This window comes from Chaetodon trifascialis, chromosome 9 (assembly GCF_039877785.1).
Source record: "Chaetodon trifascialis isolate fChaTrf1 chromosome 9, fChaTrf1.hap1, whole genome shotgun sequence".
In the NCBI taxonomy this organism is placed as follows: Eukaryota; Metazoa; Chordata; class Actinopteri; order Chaetodontiformes; family Chaetodontidae; genus Chaetodon; species Chaetodon trifascialis.
In genome coordinates, this window is record NC_092064.1 from 5,767,390 (window position 1) to 5,792,741 (window position 25,352).

The following is a 25,352-nucleotide window of genomic DNA, read 5'->3' on the forward strand; positions in this document are numbered from 1 at the left end:
TTCTCATCTCTATTCTTTCTTTTCATCCTCCCTGAAACACATAGGTACACCTAATAGGATGAATTCTGCTTAAAGATCCATTACTGTGATGGAGTGGTGGAGTGTACTTTTTTGTAGTGTTAATAAATTAGACTTTTTTGGAAGTATTTAATGTGTCCACTATCATTGATTCTTGGTAACTCATTGCATGGCGTAAGGTTTTAAAGAGTTGCACAGTTGGTATACACATTCAAGAGACCGAAAAGACCGAAAAGGTGTGTGGTATCAAATGTGGTGGGCCAGTCTGGTCCAAAATACCAGGGCCGATTTTTTGTCCCTGTCTGAGATGATATCTATCCCCCCTTAGAGCACATTCAGTGATTTTCCTCCTGAGATCGGAGATCCAGCCATGAGTCAGCTCTCTGCCTGGTCTTCCCCTGCACCTCGTCACCGCTGAAACGAGAGCTGAGATTGAATTATCCAAACAATTCATCTGCAGAATAGAGGTGGTTCAGCAGTAATTTACGAGAAGGGCATGCAGTGAGAAATAGGACTAAAGTAATGGTTCCATTCACTAAGTTTATCAGCAAGCTCGCCTAAGGGCGAGGAATAGAGATGAAGCAGAGAGATAAATAAAAGAAAGACATGGAGACAGGGAAAGAGGAGAGAGTGAGGAGAGGTCATCAGTCCTCTGGAGACTGGAAAAATGCTCGGTATCAATAATGTAATGAGAAAGAGGGAGGCAAGACCGCAGAGAACGAAGGAGAGAGGAGAAAAGACAGGCCAAGGTGAAGCTGAATGAGAGCCGGGGAGAGCAGGATGCAGAGAAATGAAGTAAAGGCCACAGTGAAGCCATGAGGCTGCAGTCGCTGCTCTCATCGACCTGAGCTCTCACTCATTCACTTCAGCACAATTCAATTCCTGCAGCTTTATTGATGTGATGAGACCCCTCTTACTGTTCATTACCACAAGTGTCAGTGTAGAGGAATATAGTATTCTGTCAAATGAAAACCGCACACGTCCAAAATGTCAATATTTCTGCAACTAGGACATTGTGCGTTGACCCTCACATCCATGCATATTTGAGGTTTTCCAATGCCACCTGAAAGGTTTCCATCTGACCAGGACTTACACGACGTTCTGTTACACATGTGCAGAAGTATGTGCAGCATTTGGAAACAGTGTACATAATGTGCCAAGTACAGAGAATGGTAATACAATGAATGTTGGAGGCTGCTGTAATGATTCAAAGGAAATGGGAGATGCATATAATCACTGGGTCAAACTAAGACAAAGTGGAAATGAGCATTGAGCAATTGAATAACTGCATCCAGTCTACATGTTAAACCTGATTTGATGTCGTTGGTCACTTGGGAGCAGGGGGAACAAGCTGCGAGAACAACACTGACACATTATTACCTTATAAAGCTGAAACATCTCAAAGGAAACAGCTTTCTCCAGCAGGCACAGAGCAACACAAACCATTATAGGCGCTCCAGTCGCATCCAGCGGACAGAGTCCAACATTAGCATGAATGTTATGTTTTTATCCACCTGATGAATTTAAGTCCAATATTCAATCTTCTTTTTGCTCTGTGTTGGCCTTCAACAACTCCTGTGGGAAATATCTGGTTCTGTAGCTGCTAAGTGCACCACTATGCTCACTAGCCAGTCCCTCTCTTTATCTGTCTGCTGTGTGGCGCTGCAGTGGCTTTTTAGAGCTTTTTCGCTGTAAACAGGTGCCTGCTGCTGCTTGGACCCACGCTGATGAGAGCAGTGAGTGTCGAGGGCTGTAAACCCAAACCCAACCGATTGTCTATAAAGTACAGTTACAAAAAAAAGTTACAGTTAGCAGAGCAGAGTACTGACACAAGAACAGTGAAAATATGGGAAAATTATGAAAATTTGTTCTTTCACAATGAATCTGAAATGTGAATTTACACGATAAATACAATGTGTGCTCTACTGTTGTGAAGCGTCTGACCATGCAGATAGAGTTATAAGAGCATGTTCACAGGTTCTCCACGGGAATCATTAACGCTTCTTTTTCATTTGAAGAATGAGAAATTCATTTGGCAGCCGAGGAAGTGGAAGAAGTCTTTCCCTGCCTCCCTCTGGCTATCAATTAATTCACTTTCACAAATGCTGTCTGCGAGAAAATTGTTTTTCTGCTTTACTATTCAACTGCTGCCCTTCAGTATTTTACCAAGCAGAAAATACACACACACACACACACACACACACACACACACACACACACACACACACACACACACGCACGCACATGCACACACACTGACCTGAACAACATAGTGTGGTACCTCACAGTTTAGGGAACAGTGACTGTCTTTGTTGATATCACTTCTTCCCCTCACCATCTGTTAGACTGGATACTGAGGACCTGCAAACCTGATTCACCACCTGAATAAATACATTGCAATAAGGGTGGAAGCATTACACACACACACACACACACACACACACACACACACACACACACACATGCAGTTATGGTGGAGTGGAGGGTTGCAGTGACATTGAGGCAGATGGGTGGAGATGAAGCGGTGCAGCATTAACTCTGTAGCCGTTGTCTGAAATTGCTTCCTCATCTTAACTGTTCCCCCAATGATGAAAACTCAGTGAGGGTCTTTATGCTGAGGAGTAAACTGGCATGTCGGACATTCTGATTCATCCTCATTTTGCATCACAACCAAAAAGATGTACTTTCACATGGCGGTTATTTACAAGCCAATCATCCGAGATGCCGAGGTGATTCTTTTCACTGTGGGAAAATTGCGCACATGCTTTCTCCGTAACATTTTTCATTTCCGTGGATGAACGTTTAAGTGCATTGCAGGGTGCATTAACGTGCAATTCACACGCTCAAACATCACTCAGATGTATCTAAACATGCACAAAGTGATTGTAATGTAGCACACTTGGTAGCAAATAGGCTCCATATGTGCACACAATCAACACACCATGTAGCCATCAACTCCCTGCTCTCACATCGTACTGTGGATGTGTGTGTGTGTGTGTGTGTGTGTGTGTGTGTGTGTGTGTGTGTGTGTGTGTGTGTGTGTGTGTGTGTGTATGTGTGTGTCCTGTCATATCAGAAACTTGATGATGACAGAAGGTGCGTTTGTTGCTTCTTTGCACCAGTGGTGCTCGTATCCTTTAATTATGTCCTTGTGTTTCTCTCTTGTCTGCTGCTGCTGTAACACTTCACTGCTCCCTCTTATTAGGCGATAATGTCATATCCAACGTGACGTTTCTGATGAGTGCACTGCTCCGTTTGCTGTAAAGCCTTTGACTGATGGGGTCAAAGTCACGTTACATATACTGTATAAACCTGCTCCTGTACACCTAATTCATACCTGTCACAGAGTTATGCTGGATTCTTTTTTGATTGGCCTATGTGCCGAACGACTGACGGGTAACTGAACAGTAAGGATTTTATTGTATCGCCTGCATTTTGAATGCAGAAAGCTCCATGATGCTGTCCTGCTTTCCTCACTATGTGGACAATATGGTCTCCAAAATCCCACTAACACTGCAACCTGTGTGCCTGTGTGTAAGTCCAGTAAACAAGAAAGTTATTTTTCATCCCCCGCCCGGATGAATTTCAATGACGTTTAGTTTAGATTAGCTGTGAGTTAGCATAGCTACACCTTAATGATCACATTAATTCTCTAAAACAGTTCTTCCACATTAGTACTAAAATAATTTAATTTCAAAACATTAATAGCACGGCTAATGCTTCAGGCGGAGTAACTTTTCTCAATCGTAAACAGTTTGTTCTCCGCTGGCGGGCTAGCCCCATGCTAACCACTTTGCTAACCCTGTGAGCTGTTTTAATGTTGTAATGTTAGACTTAATAATGTAGCAGCTTTAACATAATCAATAAGATCAACACCTCTGATCACCCAACAGGGAAGCTGCCATGTTTAATTGAATAGCGGTGTCACTCTTCTTCTACTGTTTTTGATTGTGCAGACCAGAGACAGCTGCCACCTGTTGGACAAACAAATACTTACACAGGAATGATTATCTTCAGTATGTTGTTACAGACAGTATATACATACACACATATATACTGTATATATATATATTTATGTTTCGTGACTTTTGCAGTACTTGTTTTTAATTTTTCTTTTTTCCCTTCTTACTGTTATGTACCAACATACCAGGGCAATGTCATTGTATAGCAACATTTATTTGGCAATAAACCTTTATCTGATTCTGATGGTATGATAAAGATAAAAAGCATACAGGATAAAGAATAAAAATCTACTATGTACATGATGTACAGAATATAAAAATAGTGTTTTTTTCATATGTTGAATTGTACTTGAGAAATGCTGTTGCATTAAAAAGAGCATTGAATTGCACGGGTCTATGTATATGTAGAGCTTAGCTCTCAAGGTTGCCCAGGACACACAGCACATTACACTCATTGATACCATTATATCACAAGTCAATAAAGCTTTTTCTTTATTGTGCTGTTTACCAGAGCACGCTGAAACATGATGAAGTCTTCTAAGAGATGTCAAATTCACCAACATGCAGTGTGGCAGATTAGGACTCCAGTGCAAAGACTTAGAAAAAAAAACTATGCCACTTGTCTTTAAGACAATTGTTTTCCTATTTTGTGTTCTTGGGACTTTTTATTCTTTTTGCTATGGTATTGAAAGAGTATACACACACACACACACACACACACACACACACACACACACACACACACACACACACACACACACACTCCCCAGTACTGTATCGAGAAAGGTCTTCTAATTCAATGGGTGTTGCAAATTAGCTTTATGCTAAAACATCAAACACAGTAGACCAAAAAACACGAGTTTTATTGGCTTACTTGACATATTAAACACAGTTGTCACAAAAAGCATTCGAGCTGAATGCCACATTCAAGTGTCAGGGCAGTGGTCCTGTGAGTGCAGGTTTACTGGCAACTGCACTGAATGGATCTCATCATTCATGTTATTATTACAACTGTTCTTTTCCTGCTAAGACAAGTCAAAATATCATAGAGAAACAGCACATCATGTGACTCACACCCCAATGCTACTCTAGTATGTCCAGGCCAAATAGGAAAGTACATCTAGCCAGTCACAACTAATGATAGTACAGATAGAGAGAGAGTGGTGTTATGGAGTAAGGTGATGTATACTGAGGCGTATTTCCAAATGTAGGAGTAACACAGTGTTTTTATGAATCCGTGTTGGTGTTCAGCTGTGTTAGCTATTTAACACGTTTGTTTAGTACCGGCCATAGTGATAAAGCTGCATTCACAGTTTTTGGTTATTACAGAGCAGATGCATCACCATATCACCTGCTTGATAAGTTGTGTTGCCAGTACAATAGCAAAGTGTTGGCAAGTTTCACACCCGAGCAAACACAGAAGCTCGAGCTTTCATTTGGAGCGGGTTTTCTGGCCCAAAATGTTCAATATGACATAAATGAAAAAGACATTATGAAATAAGTGATCATGTTAGTGAAGTGTGTGAAATATTTGAAGACACGAGACATTCATTTTAGAAATACTTTTCAACTCAACTCATTGTTGAAATGTTATTTAATTATTTCTTTTCACAATGACTGAATTTTATTGACTGACATTTTATTTCGTGATAGTCATTTTTCTATCAAAATGCCTATAAGGAACATCTTTAAATTAACTTAAGCAGTGATGTCCAGTCACTGAATTAACCATTTTGTTGTAAAAAGCACATTTTGTATCATTTCTAGGATGACAGAATCAGTTTTGTTCTGTCAAATGTTTCCATATACAACCAGCTGCTCTCCCCATGGCTCTTGTCCTGCTGACTCAATATGGTTTCTCCTCTGTGTAACTGAGCTGAAAGTTTGTGTGTCTCTTTCTCTGTCCGTCTAATAGGAGGGCGACTCTCTCGGGGCGATGGAGAAGGTTTGTCGTCAGCTCACCTACCACCTCAGCCCCCACTCCCAGTGGAGGAGACAGGGCCTGCTGAAGAGGAAACCTCAAGCCTGGTGAGTGTCTGTGTCTCTAGTAGGATGCATGTGTGTGTGCGCGCGCGCCTCTATGTTTCCGTTAACATCTCAGTGTGTCACCAGTGTGTCATCATCTGCTGCCCCTTTGGATGCCATGGAAAAATCCACTGATGTCTCTGTCTCTTTATTTTCTCACCCTCTCACAGTCAGAGATGAAATCAGTTCAGTCTGTGCTGGCTTCAGTGTCTCGCTTTGCCGTTTTGTTTCACTCTGACTGTCAAATAGTCCCCATATTTATGCATTTCTTTATTGCCGAAATTGTCTTTTTATTTGTGTTATTTTGTTTGGATTTCAGCGTGACTGTCCAACCACACAACTAAATGTTGCTGGATGAGTCTGTGAGTGTGCGGCTGGGGCTCTAATTTTGATTCACTTTGCATGCAGCGGTTATCTTTATCTCCACTCTTCTTCTTTGCGCCTACATTAAGTGGAAACCTCATTTTGAATGCCTGCAGCCAAATGAAAATGGAGATTTTGATGGCTTTGATATACAGTACACAGCAGTGTGACACAATATTCAAATCAGTCATGAAAAGAAACTATAAAGAGCTAATCCATATGTTTCTGCAGCCAGCAAAGATTTAACTTCAGGCTTTGAAAGCTGCTCTCAAAATGAAATATTTGCAAAACGCTGCACTTAACTTGCAGTCCCGATGAAGTCCTACTTAATTAAATGTATTTCATTTCGTGGGGTAAAGCATAACAAGGATAAATCACCCCCAAGTATAAACCAATCTGAAATGACAGTTTTAATTGATGGTTTTATTGGTTGGAATTTGATTTTTGTGCTCTCTGATGCACAACGGTTAGTGGTGTTGTTTATCTGAACTGATTTACCCATACAGAAATCTGATATATGCCCATATATGTAAATAACTTATATAATATCAGTATGCATATATTTCTTTCACCAATATGTGAACATATATTGGTACATATATCTCTACTTATATTTCTACATATTTGGAGTTGGGGCTGGGGCCTATCCCAGCTGTCAATGGGCCAGAGGCGGGGTACACACTGAACCGGTCGCTAGCCGATTGCAGGGCAACATATACAAACACATAACCATTCACGCTCACGCTCACACCTAAGGACAATTTTGAATCACCAGTTAACCTAATGAGCATGTTTTTGGTCTGTGGGAGGAAGCCGGAGTGCCCAGAGAGAACCCACGCATGCACGGGAAGAACATGCAAACTTCACACAGGCCCCGTCTGACCCGGGTATCGAACCGGCGACCTTCGCCATGATACTGACATCAAATTAGATATTACTCTCAAAATAAAACCAGTTATTACACATGTTAGTTTAAATGGATTCTTTGTTGTTGTTTTTTTCAACCTAGACCGTATTTTTCCATCTACTTTTACCTAAATGAGTGGTCGGATTTGCAATATTTGCAATTGCTCCTGTACGAAGCAAAGTGTTTTGATTGCACTCGAAACTCGGAAAGAACTCTCTTAAACACTTATGGTCTATATGTTTGAACATTTACTTTGGAACGCATCACAAAAATCCATGGGCTACATACATGTTTGCACATTTATATTGTAATGTATGTCATTAAAATATATATACTACATGTTTGTAGAATTATTCTGACATGTGTAAAGAACAAATATGTAATGTGTACATATTTCAACATGTATTTTTAAATGTTTGCCATAAACAAATATCTAGATTACATGTTTGTACGTATATATATATATATATATATATATAAACCCTACACACACACACACACACACACACACACACACACACACACACAAATATCTAAACTGCATATTCCAACAATTATTTTGGAATATATGTCACATACAAATATCCAGGCCACTTAATTTACCATATATTTTGAAATATATTTCAAAAGCAAATATCTGTTTTACATGTTTGCGCATCTATTTCAGAACATAAGTTTAAAGCAAATATTGCAATTGCATATATGTACATATATCATAAAATATTTTAGCAAATTTGTCACATATATGTACATACATGGCCATATATCATGTTTCTGTATGGGTAGATATTCACATGGAACTTTAGCAAACAAACATGTCGTACTGGAGAAATCACTGGATGTGAAAAAAGTTGTATGAAACCTTTTGCAGCTCCAGAAGGAGCTGATGTAGATGCTAAGTTTGTTCAGGAAGAAGAAAGACAATATCTCTGGTTCTGCTGCGCTGATTTTCATCCACTTTTGCCCATCGTGTGTCCAGCAGTGTTAAGAGAGTGCAGTGTTATGTTGGTGGGTTTTTTAAAATCTGCATCTTACAGCTACACCGGCTCCAGGCCACAACACAGCAGAGCACATGCAGACCTCACCTGAACCCCAGTGAGCTCGACTCCCCTCCTGCAGTCGCTTCATTTGTCTCCCACAGTGTTGGCTCACTCGAGCTACATGCACTCTGCTCCATCTTCACACCGTGCGCTGACGGCTCACAGCTCGCCACTGGTTTCAGTTCATATAGATGAACGCACCTCCATATGAGCCTCCTCCCAGCAGACAGAAGTCAAAGTAAATCAAGTTAAAAACAGATATGATCATAATCTCCAGACAAAGAGTCGCTGTGTGCCAAAACAGCTGAAAGGAAATGAGATCATTTGCACTTTATAGTTAGTGGTTTAAAGAGAGAGAACATCACATTAGGACTCGTAGGTGTCATAATATTCAACTGCCATTAAGTTTATTGCTTTATTAGGCTGTTTCAGTGACATTTGTTTTCACCCAGTGTGGAAAATGTTGAAGATAATGACATATATTAGAAGTGCAATCATTTGACTGTAGAGCACATGGATTATAAAGAGATTTGAAGTGAATTTATGGTCATCTGACATGATGTGACGTATGTAACAACTTAACCTATTTTATGAGATGGTATGTGGGGATAATTAACATTTGAGTAAATGCATTTTACACGTGTAGACTTGGCCATCACAGTTGACGATAATCAACCATATCAGTGAGGACATGATAAAAAGTTCCAACATAAACACATTGGTATTCATAATCACCACATCAGAGTCCATCCTAAAAGGGACGAAAAGACCTTTTCTATTCCTCTGACCTGCCATCGCTGTAAACCCAATCACCGTGTGATGCTACACAACCTAAATCAAGTCCAGACCTGCTAATGCGTCCTGCTGGGAGCAGATGGTAGAAAAATGACATTGCAGCCGAACACATTTGGAGAGAGGATTCCCACTGCTGTGTGAATGGAAGATCAGTAGGAAATGAAAATCTCTCCTCCGCTGTTACATGAACACCAGGTGTCACCTCCTCTACGAAACAGTTTGCAGACAAATGTGTGAGTGATGAGGGGGAAAAATAACAATTCAGTGCAGGCCATAAGATTTGATCCCTGCGGAGTGTGTTTGGGTGTTCGTCAGTGCTCTCACAGTATGATAGGTTGCTTGTTTCCTCAAGTAGTGAGCTAAAAACATTTGCTGTTAAAGCAAGCAAGTGTCTCACCTGTAATGGAATGAAATAATAGCTGGGGATGAAAATGAAATGAGTTTGGTAATTATGTTAAGTAATTCTGGACTGGTGGAGGAGATTTAATCAACGCTGCGTTGCAGTCAATACTGCCGGCTGTCGTGAACTCCAGGCAGAGTGATTTGCCAGAGGAGAGACAGGCTCCATTTACTCAGAATCTCAGGGCAAGAGATGAGATTGAGTCATCTTTTTGCATGAAGCGCACGCCATTAACGCCTTCCCTATGCACGCACACACACACACACACACACACACACACACACACACACACATCCACACTGATTATGTCATCCCCTCTTGAAGTCAATAAAAAGGATGAAAAATGACTGAATGTGCAGCTGAAAAACAGTTGAAACCATGAAGACATCATCCACTGACAGCCCCCTCAGTTCTCTTTGACAGGTTTGTGGGTTACTGTGGCGCTTTGCATTGACAAGTGTGCTTATGTTTTGGTCACTAACTTCTGAACATTCCCTTCAAAAGGATTTTCTGGTAGATGCTTTGGATGAGGCCAGGTCAAATGTTTCTAAAGCCCCATTCAGACTGGATTTATTTCTCAAGGGAAGGTGGCCTGATTTTTCCTTACCTGCCCTTGTCAGTTACTTATGTCTTGTTCGGAGGATGTGCTGTATGTGCTGTAATGTTTTTGCAGCATGCAATGTTTTTCAAACTGGGTAGAGAGAATTAAAAAATGTGGTTGCAATTTGTCCATGGATGTCCGTGAAATGTGACGATGTCAACGACGATTCGTGTGTTTTCACTCCATCGTCTGTTGCAACTGGGGTAAAACACAAGCAAATGAACTGAATAGCATGACTTAGTGACAGATTGATTTGAAAAAGCGTACTCTTTACTTGCCAGAAGTGGTTTGAGCCTGGTCTAATTCCCAGTGCATCAAAAACCCACCAGGCTTTCAGCTCACTGCAGTGGAAACTCATCTGTAGCAACAGCAGACACTCAGAGCAAGGTGAGGTAGTGTGAAGAACAAGAAAGTCTGTCAGTTGTGTGTCAATTTGAGATGCTAGGGGGCACGACAAAGCTTTGGTATGTGGCGATCTGAGAATGAGAGAGGGTAGGGCTTCAATGCACAGGTAATCATGAGACAAACAGATCCGGCAGGGAGAAGGCAAAGGTGAGGTCAAACAGGCAAGAACAGCTGGAAAACATTTCATCCACACACAAATGCACTTTGAGTCAGTGAAAAATTACCTTTTTGAAGACGTTCTGAAAGTCTGTTGTCCTGCTGAATGTCCATGTCTATTACAGACCACATCCTGTGATTTCCCAGTGGCTAAAATGCCATCCAGAGCAATCCCTACCTGCCCCTGTAATCTTAACCTTGTCTTGAATTGGGCTTTAGGGAATGCTACTGCATTGGCTGTTCTGCCTTTTTGAACTCTGTCCACTTTCTTTCTCCAGCTTTCTTGTGCAGGGTAGACCAAGGTCTGCAGAGATCCACCTGTTTCCCAATATACAATATAATGCAAACCAATAAGCAACAGTTTCTCATAAAGGATTCACTGCTATGTACAGCATCGACACAAAGTGGAATTATGGGGTAAAATGATGCCAAATAAAACAGCAACTTATTTACCAAAGTAGGCAGAATTCATCAGTAACATTCCAGTGATGTTCCTTACATGCAATATTAAGTATTTGAATAAACTAAAAATACAGTCAGTGCTAACAGTGTGCAGTGTGCTGAGATTAAATGTGAACACATTAATACAACAAGCTTCATACATGAAGTGACTCACAATTCCACACAGACTCTGCACAGGTGAGAGGTACCTGAACTCTATTAGTCTGTGGCATAAAGTGCTTACAGTTCAGTGGAGGCACACAAGGCGAAGACAAGGCAGGAACACCCATAATACAACTCAATTAGTTGATGGAACGAAGTAAAGAGACTCTCCTGGTCACTAGGGAGAAGAAACATACCACATTTTAGGGAAAAGACTTGCGTTAAGGTTAGAGTTAGGCAAGTCGTGGTTAATGTTATGGTTAGAGTGTCTCCAGGAGGTGTCCACAGTTAGTTACAGTTACAGTTCACATGTAATACTTTCAGTCTCTTAGCATGAGGGAAATGTTCACACAGTGATGACAAAAACAGTATTTTTGTTCATCACGTTTGTTCATCATTTGAATTACATTTGCGTTGTTTCTCAATTTTTAATTATACTGTCAGTATATTCAAACTTTCTTTACATGCAAATTTTAAATCCCACCTGGCTCCAAAGTGTACACCATGCTGCACAAGTGAGATGAACAAAACACCAAGGACGAGATTTACTGTGGCTTTGCACCTGTTTGTCAGGTGCAGAAGTGACACGTTACTTCATAACCAGCTGCTGCCTTGGCAAATCAGATGCTGCATACACACAGATTGCAGTCACAAACTTAAGTAAAATAAATCTGGCCCTCAGTGTGCAGGAGCTGCCGATGGCTCAGCGGGTGCTGAAATATCACAAAAGGTAATGGTAATTGCTTGTAGTGGAATACAAACTTAAACATACAGTGAGCCATCTTCACAAATCTTCACAAACTAGGCATTTCACATGTGCCCACCCAAGGGCCAAGATCTCAGACTCAAATGATATCCATAAACTGTTTTATCTGGAAAAATCAGTTCTCATTTCTTTTAAAGAAAAAGCCAGGAGAAATTAAATTTTACTTTGACGTGAAGATGTGTGTTTGGTCTAATCTTCCATGTGTGACAGACCACATTCTCTTTGACTTGGATCTCCATCAGACCAATATTGTAACATTACTCAGTATTTTTTTTTTTTTTTTATATATTCCAATAGTTTGAGTTAATATCTGCTAAATGTTACACATGGCATGACTGAGCTGCCAACATCATGATTCACATATTTTAGACTCATATCTGTTTGGTGGCAAAATACAGATCAAGATGCACAGACAACCCATACAGAAATCTGATATATGGCCATGTATGTACATATATGTGACATATTTGCCAAAATATTTGATGATGCATGTACGTATATGCTATTGCAATATTTGCTTTAAACTTATATTCTGAAATACATGCGCAAATATGTAAAACAGATATTTGCTTTTGAAATATATTTCAAAATATATGGTAAATTAAGTGGTCTGGATATTTGTATGTGACATATATTCCAAAATAATTGTTGGAATATGTAGTTTAGATATTTGTTCTTTACATATATGTCAGAATAAATGTGCAAATATGTAGTCTAGATATTTGTTTATGACATATAATCCAAAATAATTGTTGAAATTTGTTGACTAGATATTTTTGATCAATAAATGTGCAAACATGTAGTTTAGATATTTGTTTATAAAATATATAGATTTTAAAAACATACAAACATGTAATCTAGATATTTGTTTATGGCAAACATTTAAAAATACATGTTGAAATATGTAGTCTATATATTTGTTCTTTACACATGTCAGAATAATTCTACAAACATGTAGTATGTATATTTTAATGACATACATTACAGTATAAATGTGCAAACATGTATGTAGCCCATGGATTTTTGTGATGCGTTCCAAAGTAAATGTTCAAACATATAGACCATAAGTGTTTAAGAGAAAGTATCCCCTATACTTAAGAAGTAAGGTGTATAAAATAAATGCAGTTTCATTTACTTATCAATTTTTATTTTATTTTAGATCATGAAACAGCCTGTGCTCTCTCATCTATTACAATACATGTACAAAAACATAATCCATGTGCAATACAAAATATAAAACAAAGAGCACAAGTAAAATAAATAACTAATAGATAAATATAAAGTTGGGGGGGGGCTTGCTTACAGCCTTTGACAACTACACTGTCAAAGGTGCCTCAGGTTATGGATTCATATCTATTCAAGAATGTAAAAACGTAGTTCACCCTTAGCTTTGGCGTATCCATAAATAGGCACTTCATACGAATAGACGGGGCAGGCATAGCTGTAAGGTGCCCAGGAACTTTTCCGACTGGGATGAAATGGTGTGGGTTTGGCATGGATTCAAAAAAAACTGTGGCGTTTTTCCTCAAAATACAGACCAATGGCATAGCACGATTCTCCTTTTCCTAGATCAGCTATGACAAATGTTTCAACCATGAAAGGACTGTTATCTGAAATCAAATCAATGAGCGATGAAGTTACTCCGTTATGCCTCTGAGCAGGTCGAGCGGTCTTCCATCTGACCACGACTGCAACGTGACAGGCTACCTTGCCCGGTATGCTGTCTTTGATTGCACTCGGAACTCGGAAAGATCCAGGTTGGAAATTCCGACGTCTGAGGTAAATGCATTTCATTGTGCAACCTCGGAAAACATGGCTGGCCACAGTAAGTTGATGTTTGTTTGGATGTGTTTCAAGCGTTTAAAAATACTTCTGGGGAAGTACATCAGCTACTTAAGGGAGAGAGTGAAAGAGAAACATCATGTGCTATAAGTTGAGGTTGGAGGTCGGATCTTTCCGAGTTTCAAGTGCAATCGAAACTCCTCGCTTTGTACAGGAGCAATTGCAAATATTGCAAATCCCACCACTCATTTAGATAAAAGTAGATGGAAAAATAGGGTCTAGGTTGAAAAAAATCTGGAGCCTATCCCAGCTGTTAGCGGGCGAGAGGCGGGGTACACCCTGAGCCGGTCGCCGGCCGACTGAAGGGCAACATATATCAACAAACAACCACTCACGCTCACACTCACATCTAAGGACAATTTTAAGTCACCAATCAACCTAATGAGCATGTTTTTGTTCTGTGGGAGGAAGCCGGAGTACCCGGACAGAACTTCACACAGAAAGGCCCCGCCCAGCCCAGGGATCGAACCGGCGACCTTCTTGCTGTGAGGCACGCACGCTACCTGCTGGCCCACCATGCCGCCCTATGTGCCATTTTTGTAATATTTTAAAATATATGTTCCAAATATGTAGAAATATATGTTCACATATTGGTGAAAGACATATATGGACACCGATATTATATATGTTATTTACATATATGGCCAGATTTATGTGTGGGAAGAAGGGAGAAATGACTTCATTCACTTACTTACTCTCATGCAACCACTCCCAACTACCCTCTGAGGCCTAGAATCTTTTCATCAGCACTTAAATACTTAAAACAAGCAGAAGATGTTGGAGAAGTTGGTCATCTTTCTGCGAAACAAACAATGTTTCAGCATAATTTGTCTCTTTTGGATGAAGACAGTACAAAAAGCTCTCCATTTGCTGTCGAACTCCCTGATTCAGGCCTTTGGACGGGGGGGGGGGGCTGATCAGACTCAGCTGGGCCTGCCAGCTTTGCCTCTGGATTTGATCTGAACTTTTTTCCTGATGTCACAGTAGCAGTGAAAGTAGCCATCGTTGCTGTTAAGGAAGCAGCATATAAAATGTAAATCAACTGGCAGGCAGCTTGTCATTGTGTATTCAAGAAGAGTAGTTGTGATTGTGAATCATGGAAAAAAAGAGCAGGATTAACAAGGCTTACTGTTCGTTGTCTGGCTGCTTAACAACAGCTCCTTTCAGTGCGCTCAACAAGTCCACTCAGTGGTTTGAAACCAAGCAGCTGCACAGCTGAATGTGTGGAGCAGCCAGCACTATGGCTCCTCTTCACTTTACAACCAAGGTCTGGGACCCCTGCAGAGAAAACTGTGAGGTAAACAGTATGACAGCAGATATTCTCAGGCCACAGTGTGAACAGCACAAGGACGAGACCTGTCTCCTGACAAAGAAGTTGGCTTTATTTGCCCGTCAGCAGTGTTTGATTGAAGTCATACTATGAAGAGCAAGCCAGCAGACAGAGAAGCAGATGGAGACAAGAAAAACTCTTGAGGCCTTGAGGACACACCAGCATTATCCTCAGACATCACCATTAGACAGTCAAAGCTGATGGCCAAGTTACAGCCAGCTACTTCTTACTTCTCATATGTGTAAGACAAACTAATGTGAGCAGTAAAATTATGACCCAAACTGTCTGTTGGAAAAATCCCTCACAGTTAGCGAGTTTGAGATAAAGGTAGAAGCTACAAATCAAAAACTTTTGGCAATTGTATTTCAGCTACCACTACGTCAGAGGTGGGGAGCGTCCGTTTCATCCAGCCCACGAGGCAAAAATTCATAAATATAAAAAATTAATAGAAATATCTGCACATTAATCGTTTTTTTTTTCTGTGATAAAAGAAACTAACAAAACAGTGGACGAACATACCTCCTTGAGTGGTCCCTGAATGCAGCACACGCATAGTGGTTACATCATATCAATTACATACACCGTGGCTAAAAAAAAAAGATAGATGCTGAGTGTCGCACTTTGCAAGAGAAATGGACAAATGGTTATTTTTATTTATGCCAAGACAGTGTAGCTAAGTTAGTCTGTGGAGACGAGCTCACAGTGATGAAAAAGGCTAATCTCGAGCATAATTACAGCTACAAACATGCTAAACTGGATTAGCTGCAAGGACAAATGCTCTTGGATTAAGTTAACGCTCTTTGGGTGCCCAACAAGCAGCTTTCACACGACCACATCCTGGCAGAGACAGAGGTATACAGGCAGTTAGACAGTATTATTATGGTGAGCGAGCTAATGGCTGAGGAGCTGAAACCTCATTCAGAAGGAGACTTTGTGAAGAAGTGCCTTGTTGCTGCTGCAGAGCTGCTAGAACCAGAAAAAAGTTAAACTGTGCTGTAGAGTCACTTTGCTGGGAATAACTGATTGAGATGAAGGAAAACCTGAAGTGGAAACTCAGTGATAGCAGGTGTCTGTGTGATTTAACTTAAACATTGAAGCTGCAGTCCCTAAAACCAAAACAGTCAGCTGAAAGATGCTAAAACGCTAAACAAAGCTGAGAGCAACTGCAGAGCCACGCGATAATTCCCTGTGGTCTGTCTCTCTGAGAGACACCTTACACAATACATGTAGTCGTTCGATGCGTTGTTGATCTAGAAATATTAATCAGTGCAGCTGTAGAGTGACAGGTCAGTGAACTATGGTCTGAATGGTTTGTGAACTGTGGAACATTAAGCACTGATAGCACTGAAAGAACCATTCTGTTCCACATCATGTGATGCGCCAGTTTTGCTCCCCAAACTTAAACTGTTTGAAGTAAACAAAGTCACTAGACAGAGTTCACTACAGGCATCCACTGACTTTGAGGCGCAGCAAGCCAAAAAGCTTCACCAAGCAAGATGTTGACTGACAACTAACGAGTAAACAACTGCCTGTCTGTCCAACATTTGGCACTGGACCTGAATCTGTGTGTGTGTGTGTGTGTGTGTGTGTGTGTGTGTGTGTGTGTGTGTGTGTGTGTGTGTGTGTGTGTGTGTGTGTGTGTGTGTCTGTCTGTCTGTCTGTCTGTCTCCCTCTTCTGGGTCATGAATCGGTGCGTTTTTTTTTTCCAAATGCCTTGTTTCATTTTCATGATGTTGGAAGGGAAATAATGAGGTCTTGCTGAGGTTTTGCTTGACCACAACATTGTTTGCCATGGAAACTCATGAAACACTGATATACTCCTCCACACACACACACACACACACACACACACACACACACACACACACACACACACACACACACACACACACAAACGATCAGTCTTCACTTTAAATAATGAATGGTACATGTGCCTTCTCCTGCAGTCTCCCTCCCTGTGTCTTGTTCTGTCTGTCTGCCTCTCTACCTGTCTGTCTGCCAGCCTGTCCGTGTGTCTGCCACCTGCTGACTGGCTGGCTGTGGCCGCCGCATCCACAGATTTATTGGCTGCCTCCCACCTGTGCTCTGACAGCCAGCAGAGAGAGAAGTTGAGCGTTGACTCAGGCTGTCTCTGCGTCTCTGCTTCATCTCACCAGCAGGCAAAAGCAGACGAGGAGGATATTAGCCCAAATATATATTTAAATGTCCAGGTCTGTGTGGGATGGAAGACCATGGAGAAGTAACCGGTTCACATGAATACAGGGTTTTACCATAGATAATATAAATAGTGGATGAAGCTTATGGGTCTGAAAAGCAAAGCCAAAGCGAAAGTATCTTACACCTGCATTCTCTGTAATGGCCACCAGGGCCACAAAAAAGTCAGATTGTATGTGATTTTACAAGAAAACACTAATTCTAACTTGATTTATTGCCTCAGTAAACAATTTCCTCATGAGTTTATGGCCTCAGTTGGTCATCAAAACAGCATGGTGTTGAATTTGTAAATCATGGTCCCATTTAGAGTAAACTAGATGATAAAATAGGGTATGCTTTATGGACATTGCTACCATGGCATGTCCTTGTGTTCTCAATCAGATCCAATCAGGAAAGAGGCTTAGCAATGCACATAATCTCCAGCTCCACCCTCTCGGCCAAATATGTTTATGTCTGGCTCCAAAAAGGCGAAATCGTGACGACCATGATGCCAAACTCAAAACTGCAGTCCACAAGCCACAGTGGGTTTACACCCACTGAGCCACCTTTTTAATCTGAAGCAGCTGATAGTCAAGCAAACATTTAATATTCTGAAGCCACTTTTCAGCAACATTATAAAGATACTGAGAACCTGCATGATGTGACAGAAACCCCTATCAGACAGTGAAGCAGGAAATTTCTGGAACTGTAGCGTTGCCGTTCTCTAACCCTTTTTCCTGCCTGTAGGAAGTCATTGATTTGACGTCTTGCACCCTTTCACACTCAATCACAGCTGCCTTTGTTGCAAACCTCTCACAGGCATTCATTTACACTAATCAGCTTCGAGAGCTCAGACTGTGGAGGAAGTTTGATGTCTTAAGTACTATTTGTTGATGAAAACATTATGAGGCAAATGAAGCTCTACAAAAACCTGATGCAGAGCAGCTAAACATCTTTACTGTCAGAAACTACTTTTTAAAGCTTTTTTTTTGGTGAATACCCATAAAGCTATTGATTCTATTTGCCAAGCACAGTTAAGATATACATTCTGCATGTCAATTTTATCCAAACGCTCCAATGAACCACACTTAAGATTTTTTTAGCTTCTGTTGCTGTTAAGTAACATTAGCATTCATTTGGAGTCTTGTCTGTGGCTGCCTGGTGGATGTAAGCTCAATACTTACTCTTGTTCTAGCTCTGTTTCACTCTCCACCAACGCCTGAGGTCAATATCTCTTATCTAATCTTTAGCTGGGTAGATAGTGGGTTTATCACTGTTTCTTCACTGAAAACAGCTGCCTGCAGCACCTGTTGCAGATGTCAGTCAGTAAAGGTGAGGGCCGTAAAACCAAAACAACAAGCTTAAAAACCTCCTCCAACGTCTTAAATGTCTCCAAAGAGCTGAAAGGAACTGCAGGATTGGCTCATTTATTGCGTCTAGTTAATATGAGAATATTGATTATAGCAGGTTTAAAACATGTTCCCCTTTCTAAGGCCATAAAACTCCATCCAGCTAGCCTGGAGCTTTAGTCTTGCCCAAACAACATGAACATGAACATTTTTAAATGCTGATCTGTTTAAAAACATGTAATATCCAGTAAAAATATCAATTTATGAAGATCATTTTGCCATTTAATCAATTCAGCATTTGTGTGCACAGACTGATAAACACATGAACAACTGCTGTGATTTATGTGACTGTGATGTTCAGTATTTGGTTATTGATGTTTCAGCTGCCATTGTGAAGTATTTGCAGACTCAGTTGCAGCATCAATATGTCTCCTGGCTATTTTGTGCCAGTATGCATCATCTAAAAACTGTATGACTTTCACTTCAAGTGAATTCAGACCATCTATCCACATTAAAAATCACAGCTCACAACAAAGAAAACACCAGTTTGAACATGCCATGGAAAAACAAGTCATCCAGTTACTGAAGACAAAGCTGAATAACTCTCCTTTTCCATTTGTTTCCATTTAATTATGACAGAGAGTGCATACATAAAGATGAAATACATCTTACAAAGTGTATTGTGTATCACTAGAGCACATCAGGTTTATTCTTCAAGTAGCTCCACAGCTCTGGCTTCCTCTATCACCCCCTTTGTCTTCCTCTATCACCCCCTTTGTCTTCCTCTTGCTCCTGTATGTCACGTAATCAGCATAAATCTCTCCTTATGTCTATAATTTCCCAGTTGATTTGTGTCCTGTGGTGTTTGATAAGTTGACATTCAGCTTTCCTCAGTGTGGGGCCATTTTTTACTCTCTTGTCTGGTACTGTATCCACAGAGCAATTAGATCTGTATTATTGCAGAAAAGAGACTGCTATGTATTTCAGCCGTAATGTTTATCCTCAGTTTGAAGTCTCTGTACTGTTTTCATTTCCTCTTCTCTGCCTTCACTCATTGCAGGAACTGTAAAGTCTGTTTCGAATTTGAGCCCCCCAAAATCTTGCACTTGTCAAATTTAGTTTAAGTCGGAAAGTTAACTTTAGTCATGAGATATTAACACAGTCTATGACTTACAATCATCAAGTTTCACTATTTATCTGAGCCTTTGAAAAGCTCTTGGATTAATTTTCGTCCTCTCCTTTTTCTCATTTTAATCCAAATCTTTTTTCTCTTTCCTTTGACTCATCCTCTGAATCACTCTCTCTGCCCTCCATCCAGGTTCCAAATTGTACACTTCCGCCTTTTCTCACTGAACGGCATCATTATCCTGAGGCTGTTGCTGGCTTTACAACAACTCTGTGTTCATCGCACACAGAGGAGAGCAGGGAAACAATGAAACACCCATTTCTAAAAATATATGAGATTATGATAGAACCTCCGGCGACGCTGTGTGAGTACGAGACATTGAAAGATTCAGTAAAAAAGGTGATTCGGGCAGATTGTGCTGTAAAAAAATTTAATGATCTTCTCTGACAGGGCTTAGAAGGAAAAACTGTGTGAATTTGTGAGTCCAGACGGCGTAGTGGACATGTGCACGTCTTTAACAAAAAGCAGTGGGTTGTCTGCTGTTATCTCCAAAGCATACTTGTTTAGAAAGGCATTCATTCCTCCTGCATTATGCAGCACACAGTCATATAAGATATTTTGATGAAGCAAAGACATTCATATGTAACCTTTGCTGTGTGTGTCCATGATGCAAAGCTCACTGCCGCACGGGGACATTGTGCCACATCACAAGTCATCGACTTTGAATGCATTGGCATGGCTGAATATGAATGCATCAGGGCATTTGAAACAGATAAAAAAGGACTGATGGTTTGCATTTCCATCTCCAGCCTCCTCCACAATACAACACCGTCATTTGTTTTTGCCTCAGTGTGACTCATGTTTATTCCCAGTGGACCAGTGACCTCTTGTAGCTGTGTGAATTACCCACTGAGCTCCACTGCTGCCTGACACAAATAAAGACACTTTGTACAGAGTAGCTCTTGATTGTTACCGTGTATTTTGTAAATGAACAGCCGAATAGAAGCCAAGTGCTACAGGCACAGTGGGGTTTCATCTTAACACCATTCAACTAAAATAACTGAAATTTGCCACAATTTCAAAAATTATTTGCTTTAAGACAGTACATTGGTATACAGTTATTTCCTCGTGGATTTTATGTTCCTGAACATCAAAAAGTCCTCTCTGGTGATGAGGCCAGCTCAAAATATGCTGCTCTTAAAGAGAGAGGAATCAACTGTCGGCCACTAGGGGGCAGAAAATTATCAGAGCAAGCTGACAGACACACAGCCACGTGCCCAAATTCAATACTACAAACTAATTGTGTACACTATACACTAGTCTTTATAATTTGCTATTTAGAGCTGCAATAATTATTTCATTGATCTGTTAGTTTATCAATTTAATCAGCGACGATTTTGATAATCATAAATGAAAAACAAATGAACAAGTAACAATGGTTCATTGATTACTCGAGAAATTAATTGGCAAATGTATCAATAATAGGTTACTTGCAGTTTTGATACTATTTTGTAGTCATTATGCAAGAACGAATGCTTCTGTCAATTAATCACAAAGATTCAACAAAAAATGTTTTTCCATAAAATCGTCAGTGTTTATCTGTATGTATTGTACGAGGAGGTGTTCCTGGATGGTTTCACCATCATCCAGAAGTGATGGAATATTGTGGCTGTGTGCAGCCTCACTGGGAAGGAGAGCGCTGTGCATCAACAGCACACTCAGAAATCTGTTTTTGGTTTATTTTCAGAGGATGCCTCTTCACGATACCGAGGTCACGGTGCGATAATACCCCGATATTAAGGCTCATGATACAATATGTATTGCAAGATTTTTTTTTAAATGACTTGAAAAAAATGGCCTTTCGGGAATAAATTAGTGTATGTAGCATTTTCTATTCATGTGTAGCCAGTAGCCAGCCATGACCTAAGCATGTGTAAAAATTGACATTGTCTTTGCCAATGAATGATTAAACCATATACATTACAACATAATATATAATTTCAAAACAAAAACAAAGCAGCAGTCAGTAGCAGTTCTTTTAGAAAATAATTAAGAGAACTGTTCCATCGCATGACCACATCCATGATCAGTCTGTGTCTGGTGGTTGAGCTGAGAGAAACCACTACACGCCTCACTCGAACAAGCAGACAGCACAGCCTACACCTGCTCGTGAAGCGAGGTTAAAAGTGTGTACAAAACACTCCATGTGCCTCTTTCTCCACTACATCCATATTTCATGAATTATAACAGCGGCAATATTATGATAATTGTTGTTATTCTTCTTGTCGAGCTCCCACTTTAAAACATTTCAAAACCTCAGCTGTGTTGAGTCCAGTGTGTGATTGGAAAAGAGGCCGCGTCTCTCAGACAAAACTTTTCATTTCCCATTCGCTGCTCATAACATGAGCTGTGAGTGTATTTTAGCTCTGAGTAGTTCATGAAGTCCACCCATCTGTGGTTATTGAGAGGCACTCTGTTTCTTTGAGGCTCTGTGTCACTTTAGCTTTTGTCTCTTCGTGCAGAGCTGGTATCTCTGTGCAGCTAAGTATGACCTTGGTGGGCTCCAGCATGTTTATGAACCTCCAAAATTCATCACTGTCGACCACAGAAAACAACCATAAGTCTTCGACTATATATTCACTGATGCATCACGTTATTTCTTCAGCTCTGGGACTGTTAGCCACCAGATGCTTCTTTCAGGCTCCTTTGGCCTGGCTGAAGCTTTGTTGTTGTGATGTTAGCTTTTCTGGGTGGCGATGTGGGTGGCGATTCTCATGTTTTTTTATGTTTCCCATAGCGTAGTTTTTTTTAAGTTTTTGAAAACCTAAATGTTGCCTCATATCAGCTCTAAAAGGTGACGGAGCATCTTAAATCTCTTTTGTTATCGACACATTCATCTGTAATTTTCTCTTTATTTAGCGCTTTGCTTGCACACAAAGCATGATGGGAGTCTGTCTTGACTATGATCTGCTGTTCAAACAATAACATCAGTGTTTCCCCTAGAATTTTTTTCAGGCCCGGTGGCACCCACCGAAAAAACCCTAAACCTAAACAGACGAGACGCGTGGGATGGTGTATTGGTGCAGTTGGATTTAGTCAGGTGGCACAGCAAGCAGTCTGCAATTCTGCAATTATTATATTTGCATTCAAATTTTTGTTCACCCAGACTGTATTCAAGATCACAAGGAGAGGGTGACTTAATAAAGTGCATTTATTGCATACAAATGGAACACGCCATGCAATTGACTGGGGACTGGTCCAGGGTGTACCCCTCCTCTCACCCGTTGACAGCTGGGATAGGCTCCAGCCCCCCCGCAACCCCGAAAGGGATAGGCGGTATAGAAAATGGATGGATGGAAATGGAACATGCTTGATTACACATTGGCACTTCAACCACACAGTGTGCATTGTTCTGTGCTGCACTTGAGTCACTTGAGAACTTCACCAAGGCTTTGTGGTAGGGGAATTTCCTACACATTGAGATTCTAACAGTTTAAACATTTAACAAACATTAAACATAGAAGATTTTTATTTGTTTTATTATAACAGTGTTACATTCATTTGACAATGCCTGGGGAAAAATGACCCCTTAGTGGTTCTAGTGGAAAACTAGCCTATTGTCTGTGTTAGTTTCATCATTATAGCTTACCAAAAAAAAAGAAGCTCAATCAGAACAAATCGGACTGGGCCCGCTGTCACCCATCGGACGGGGGTTGGCATTCGGAGCAGGGTCACCCGTTGGATCGCGGCCGGCAGTCGGAGCAGGGTCACCCGTCGGACAGGGGTTGGCAGTCGGAGTGGGGTCACCCGTCGGACAGGTGTCAGCGGCAGTAATGGTCCTCGAGCAGCCCCCCTCTCCACTGCAATCTGCCCCCCTTTCTTCCGTCTCACCTGCACCTGTCTTTTTTTTAGAGTTGCCTCTGTTACTCTCCCTTCATCTATTTTCATTGGCTCCGGAGTCTGGCAGAAAAACTTCTTTATATTAAGTTGTCTGTCGCCCGCGATATTTTTTCTTTTCTTTGGCAGTGCCATAGTTTGCCAGCTATAAACCTTAAACATCCCATAAACTATGCCCGCGCTCTCAGCAGCAGTACTCGCATTGTTACTAGGCAACGAAGCAGGTTGACTCACGTTGCGCTGCACAGAGGCTCCTAAATGTAAATGATTATTGATGTATGAATGAATGGATAGGTGGCTTATTTCTGGCATATTGATGGGGGGGGGGGTGTTTTTTTGGCCTGGCGGGGGTCTCCTCTGTACAATGGTAGGGGAAACACAGACAATACAACTTTTGACAAGGAGAGGTTGTGAATAACTGTGTAACTTTATGGCAGAAAGCGTCAGTCCCACGATGGCATCAGGCTATATTTCGTAGCATAAAGTGGGTTTAGCTGAGGTTTTTTTTTTTTTTTTTTTTTTCCTACTATTAACGGTTGATTACAGGGGTTGATGAGTGCTGTAAGACTGAACCACACAGTAAATGTGCCATAAAACCAAAGCAATGAGGTAAAAGGAGCTAAAAGTTAGTTAAAGGTGCTGGTTGCATTATGAGCAACTGTTTCTTATAAGTGATTTGAGTCAATATTAGTATCAAAAATACTGATTATATCAGGTCTAACAGAGCTGCTGTAATTGAAAATAAGCAGTTGTATTTTTAGAATCAGATTTTGTGCTATCAGTCTCATTTCTGCCATTTTACATGAATGAGAGGTTCTTAAAAAACATGTAAACAAAACATCTCACAACAGGGAATCTTACACTGACTTCCAATTTGTGTCCTCATTCAAGGGACTTAATTCAATTAAAGCTTCATATGAGTCTGATGAATATCTGTAGACTGTCTGGTTGAGCTAGTGAAAGAACCAGAAAATTACTTACTGCAGCCACATTTCCCTCACTTGTGTCTTTTTCATGCATCTTAGTCTGTTCCAGCAAGGAGAGGAAAAATTAGGTAATATATCTTTAGAGAAATGAGATGCGTCATGTGAAGCGTTCCTGATAATTCTGTTTCTGATGAACCCAGAATACGATTATGGTGTCTCTTTAACACTGGAAATCATTTTTTGGGCTAAATGTCTCAAGGAAATTGAAATTATGAAGCCATCTGTCACATCTGTCTTCACTCTGACATGAATCTCCAGTGATGCTGTGATGCTCCGATCAGCTGAAGCATCCGATCAATAACTGATGCCCGATAAAGGAGCATGTTGGCCAGTAAAAACATGCGTGAAGGCTGCTTCAGATGCCTCCTTGCTGCTCGGAGCAGAAAGAAGACCTTTTAGACGGCCTTCAGGATGGCAGACCAGAATGACTTCTGGTTCAAGCGAGGAGTGAGGAAATATCAAATAAGAGGCCTGAACACTCGAGCAGCTGATTTGCCTTGCTCCTCCTCGCTGGTTCAAGCTGGTCTAATCAGTGTAATCAGATGCTATAGTGATTGCTCAGAATGTGACTCTGCAGAAATACGGCTC

At 40.7% G+C, this 25,352-nt stretch overlaps 1 protein-coding gene across 1 annotated transcript in view; it reads left to right on the forward strand.

Moving 5' to 3' along the window:
• lrrc75a (leucine rich repeat containing 75A) overlaps window positions 1–25,352 on the forward strand; it is a 60,916-nt gene that overhangs the window by 22,142 nt on the left and 13,422 nt on the right. Inside the window, exon 3 of the mRNA XM_070970921.1 lies at window positions 5,896–6,008. Coding sequence (XP_070827022.1) covers window positions 5,896–6,008 — 113 coding nt within the window. The remainder of the gene's footprint in view (window positions 1–5,895; window positions 6,009–25,352) is intronic.